The sequence below is a fragment of the Cupressus sempervirens genome, chromosome 4, assembly GCF_028749045.1.
Source record: "Cupressus sempervirens isolate cs-2001-9-10 chromosome 4, ASM2874904v1, whole genome shotgun sequence".
Taxonomy (NCBI): Eukaryota; Viridiplantae; Streptophyta; class Pinopsida; order Cupressales; family Cupressaceae; genus Cupressus; species Cupressus sempervirens.
In genome coordinates this window covers 626,177,793-626,182,736 of record NC_143121.1, presented here as the reverse complement: position 1 = coordinate 626,182,736, position 4,944 = coordinate 626,177,793, and the positions used below count along the sequence as shown (strand labels likewise).

General features: G+C 32.7%; 1 protein-coding gene across 1 annotated transcript; it reads left to right on the top strand.

Annotated features, from left to right (window-relative positions):
• The first annotated feature begins 1,280 nt into the window (after nt 1-1,280).
• Nucleotides 1,281-3,709, top strand: LOC149562786 (uncharacterized protein C24B11.05-like). Its single transcript, XM_089823922.1, has 8 exons — nt 1,281-1,399; nt 1,533-1,598; nt 1,711-1,808; nt 2,280-2,317; nt 2,621-2,708; nt 2,909-3,133; nt 3,216-3,281; nt 3,406-3,709. Exons 1-8 carry the CDS (start codon nt 1,348-1,350, stop codon nt 3,583-3,585), a joined length of 813 nt encoding a protein of 270 aa, XP_089680048.1. The 5' UTR covers nt 1,281-1,347; the 3' UTR covers nt 3,586-3,709.
• The last annotated feature ends 1,235 nt before the right edge of the window (nt 3,710-4,944 follow it).

The following is a 4,944-nucleotide window of genomic DNA, read 5'->3' as shown; positions in this document are numbered from 1 at the left end:
TACTAGAACTACTAGGAAGATTTGAGATTTTGATTTTTGTTATTTTTGTAGTCAAAAAACTAATTTACCCCAGCAAATATGTTATCGACTAACAAAAAAATTCAAATCATTGCATAGGTATATAATTAAAAAATAAGAGTGTTTCTACTTTAGAATGTCAAAATTGTTAATTGTAAAAATTAATAAGTAGGAGGGTCTAATAAAAATATGAGTTCCCAACCTATATATAGGCAAGGACTAATAAAGTATCCAAACAGGTTGAATTCTTTCTCATGTGTCCATAGTTTGCATACAATTCTATCATGCATTTAGGGGAAGATGGATTATTGTTTTTCTATTTGAAGTATCACTTGATATTTCCCTGCTAGCAAAAACTAATAGTTAACTATCACCTCTATAAAAAATAACTAGCTAAGGTTAAATACTTTTCAACTATATGACTAGATATTTCTTAACTTAATACTACTCTAGAGGAGGAATTACAAAGGAGAGTACCTAGCTTCAATAACAATATTGAAGATATTGTTGGCTTGGGCTATACAATTTACCTTGCATTTTCTTAGATGCTCTTTTATGAGCAAAAATATCCTACTTTTCCATCTTTCCCATCTTAAGTCGTGCACACCCCTTGCCATGTGTTGTGGTAGGTCCCTCATTTGCTACTGTTGCAACCTTTTCCAAAATCTTGTAACAATATGGTGCTGGGATTTAGGAATAGCTACACTATTTGCACGTAAATGACATATCTCCTCTTGTAATAAAACCCTTCAACAAAAAAATCAACCCCCAAAAGAAACATAAACTTCCTTGCAAATTTCTTTCTCATTTTCTTCATAACTTCTTATATCTTTTTTTTTCCTTTTTTGTAGACACCAATACCTTACTGAATCACCTATGAAATGATAGATGTCCATACTAAGTACCAAGATATCCACACCTACATCATATTACACTCTACACTCTTAACATCTCTTAGTTAATTTATTTTAATTTTTATTCCCTACTCTCCTAAAACAAAGAATAAACAATATCCTTTTCTAACGTATTAATAAATCATTTGATAAGATTGTTATAATGAAATCTTGGTCATATCAAAATTTCAATACTATTGGTCTTATCTCTTAATTAAAAAATGTATTAACAAATTATATCGAGATACACATGCTTCACATGGATAAATAAATTATCCATCACGATTTCCCTTTCCAAACATGTGCTACCGCGTCACGCGTCACGCAACCTCTATAAATTCAAAGCCTCCATCTTCTCAACCCATCCATTTCTGCTCTGCACCCATTTTCTGCAGAAGTTTTGAATCTCTGTTCTAAAGAATTCAACCTTATCATCATGGAAGGAGGAAATTTGATGCAGACACCTCAATTCGATTGCTTGCTATTTGGTATGTTATGATTTTTCAAAAAAGAACGGAGTATTCTTGACTATGATTCTGTAATTCTTGTGATTAAATTATGTTGACAACAAATTGGATTCAACTTTGTTTCTGATTAGAGAAATGGAATTAAACTCTGCAGATTTGGACGATACGTTGTATCCTTCGAACACAGGAATGGCCACAGCTTGCCGCAAGAATATTAACGGTATGGAGGCTACTAAATTCAAAGTTTCGATATAATTCTGAAGAAATTTAAATCTGAGTTTGCTGTAATTGAATTGTGCAAATTAATTGCATGGATTTGGACTGTGTTGCAGAATTTCTGTCGAAAAAACTTGCTTTGAGCGATGACGTTGTCACAGAGCTTCGATCCTGGTTTTACAAGACTCACGGAAGCTCGCTTGCAGGCCTTCGAGTAACTTTCTTCTCCTTATTTCGATATCAAATTAACAAATAGATTTGATATTTAGGATAGGAAAGAAACATTCTAAATAAAAATTAAGCTTTTGGAAAGGCGATTGTTTTGTTAAACGTAAGCAATTAAGAATGTCTAAATATATTTAATTTTGGTTGCATTTCCTTTGTTATGAGGGCTAATGATTTGAATTTGAATCGCATATAAAGGCTTCAAGAACCTGAATTTTTAAAATCTGTTAAAAACAGTTTTTTTTCCGAAATTCTCTTACAACAATTTACAGATCGGGAAGTTTCTGTCTCTAACCACATGGAATTCTAATTACGAAGAAAAACACAGTACCGTCTCTCATTACTTAGGAATTAAAATTCTGTCGAGGCTCACATATAAATTTGTAACAGAATAAAGATATGATTCCTTAATTTGTTAAAGCAGTTAGACTGACATGAATTTTTCCACTTCTTATGGCAGGCATTAGGGTGTGAAATTGATGCAGATGAATATCACAGGTACTGATGCTTATCATATTATTTCCTTTCCAAGATCGCAGTTTTGTTTTCCGGACTCTGTAAAATGTCATGTCGAGTGCCGCGAGAAATTTTGAATATATTGCTTTCGAAGACTGAAATTGTAGATCTCCTTTTGACATTTTTACGCTAGGCCTAGCATTCAGCTCTCTGATTTTTTATCTCCTCAACTTTTAATAATTTTCCCCATCTTCCAGTACATTTGATGCTCTGAATTATTTCTCGTAAAACTCTTGTACATTTATTTTCTACTCTGAATTGTACATGTATTTTCTGATTGTACAGTTTCGTTCACGGGAGATTGCCATATGAAGTAATTAAGCCAGATCCAGTTCTCAGAAACATTTTGCTGAGCATGCCTCAAAGAAAATTGGTATTTATTGAGTTTTTTCGTTGGAATCTTTAGATGAAATCTGTGATTGCTAAATATGAACACGAACACCTCTCAAAAACTCAAATGACTTCAATCGTTCTGCCTTACCACTGCACCATTGGATAAACCGTTGTTTTCAATTGAGATTCATAAATTGAACTTTGTTGTTAATGTTTAGCATCAATGCAACTTTTTGACAGATATTCACAAATTCAGACAGAATTCATGCAACCAATATCCTAAAGAAATTATGCGTGGAGGACTGTTTTGAAGATATTATCTGCTTTGAGAGCCTTAACATATATTATCCTGAGCAGCAACAAGATGGTGAATGCAATCCTCGTACTTCCCCTGTTATCATCAAACCATCAGTTGAAGCCTTCAAGCGGGCGATTGCCATTGCAAATGCAGATCCTCAAAGAACAGTAAGTGAGAAGAAATTTGCATTTGAATGCTTATACATTATAGTGTCTTTTGCAATGGTTACTTATTGAGTCCATACTGCAGCTGTTCTTTGATGACAACCGTAGAAACATAGCAGGAGCAAAAGCAGCAGGCCTTAACACAGTCCTTGTAAGCTTCTAGACGAAAATAGAATTTAGAAATAAGTCTAATTTTACATAAATGCCTTCAATATTTCTCTGTTCTTTTCATCAGTTGATTGTTTTCTAATTGAATTCAATATATGATTTTAAAGGTTGGCAGCTCAGAAAAAAGTGAGGAAGCCGATTATGTGGTGGAAGATATTCATAATGTGAAGCATAGTATTCATGAGATTTGGTGTGAGGTAAAAAATAAGAGGGCGCATGACAAAAATGGTTGCTCAACTGAAATGGCCAAATCCATTGAAGTAGCTTCTACTTCTGTTGTAGTTTAATAAGCTCACATTTTACTTTTGTAAGCAATTTGTTAAAAAAGAATCTCTCCAAAGGCCAAGCAGAGATCTTATTGAGTATGTAACACTGATCTTATTGATGTATGTAACACTGTTACTTTTGTAAGTTCAATTGTAATTGTGAATGCTCATATGTGTCATATACTTACGATCATTCAAATTAATTTGTTATTGTAAATGTAAGCAATTCTTATATGAGAAATAAAGTTTTCATTTTTAATGTTTTCAATAATTGAGTTTTAACAAATTTTTAATAATATGTATTTGATATTATTATTATTATCATATTGAAATATATAATGCTAAGTTTTGCATCATAAATATATAAGTTCTAGTATAAGTATCACACTTTTCATATTACATTTTTAATGATGGTTAAGACGATTTAGAGAGCTCAACTTCAAAATCAGTTTTTTTTTTGCTGTTATTAAATAAATTGTCTTCAATGTAAATCAATTTTCAATGCTAGTAAAAGTATTTAATAACACACTTACAATACAACAATAGATTTTTCTCTATAACTTCTTTTAAGAAAATTAAGTGTTCACTATATTAAATTAACCATTTGTAACATTTAAAATATGTGTACATTTATTTTTAACTATAATGTAACTTTTTATTGTTTTCTATTAAAGAAAATCCAATTTTGAAGGGACCCTGAAACCCTTCACAACTTCACAACAAGAAGATTTGTAATCAGGCATAAACAATCAGAACAACTTCAAAGAGAGATGCAACAATCTAAACTAGGGACCAAATAGGAACCCCACACGATAGGACCAAAAGAAACTAGCAAATAAAAAGAAGGATAGAGAGAAAGCTCAATCTTCCTTGAGGGAAAGAAAACCCTCAAACAACTTAATACAAGGAAAATAGTGGGATTTCTCTTTACCTTCCTTCTTTCGTGAGCTTAAATTCATGTTGAAATGAGAAGAGGGCTTCTTATGGTGCTTTCAAGCAACTTTGTTTTGGGAAAAGAGGGGTACAAATTTATTAAGACAAAAAGGAATACAACAAGGAGCTCAATCCTGAGCAACAAGATCATCAAATTCTTGCACCATCTCAAAGGAAAGTTGCCTCCTATCCATAATATTCCAACCCGGATCATGACTAGAAGCCCATTTGGCTAAACAATCAGCAGCTCTGTTCCATTCACGAGGAATATACGTGAACCTAATGAATTGAAAGAGGTAGAGAAGAGAATAATCTGATTAACAACAGTGGCCAGCTACCAACTAACATTGTCAAGCTCCTGCGAAAAAAGCAAGTTCACCACCACCTCGGAATCAGACTCACAGATAATCTTACGCCATCCCCGCAAGCAACATTGTTCCACAACAT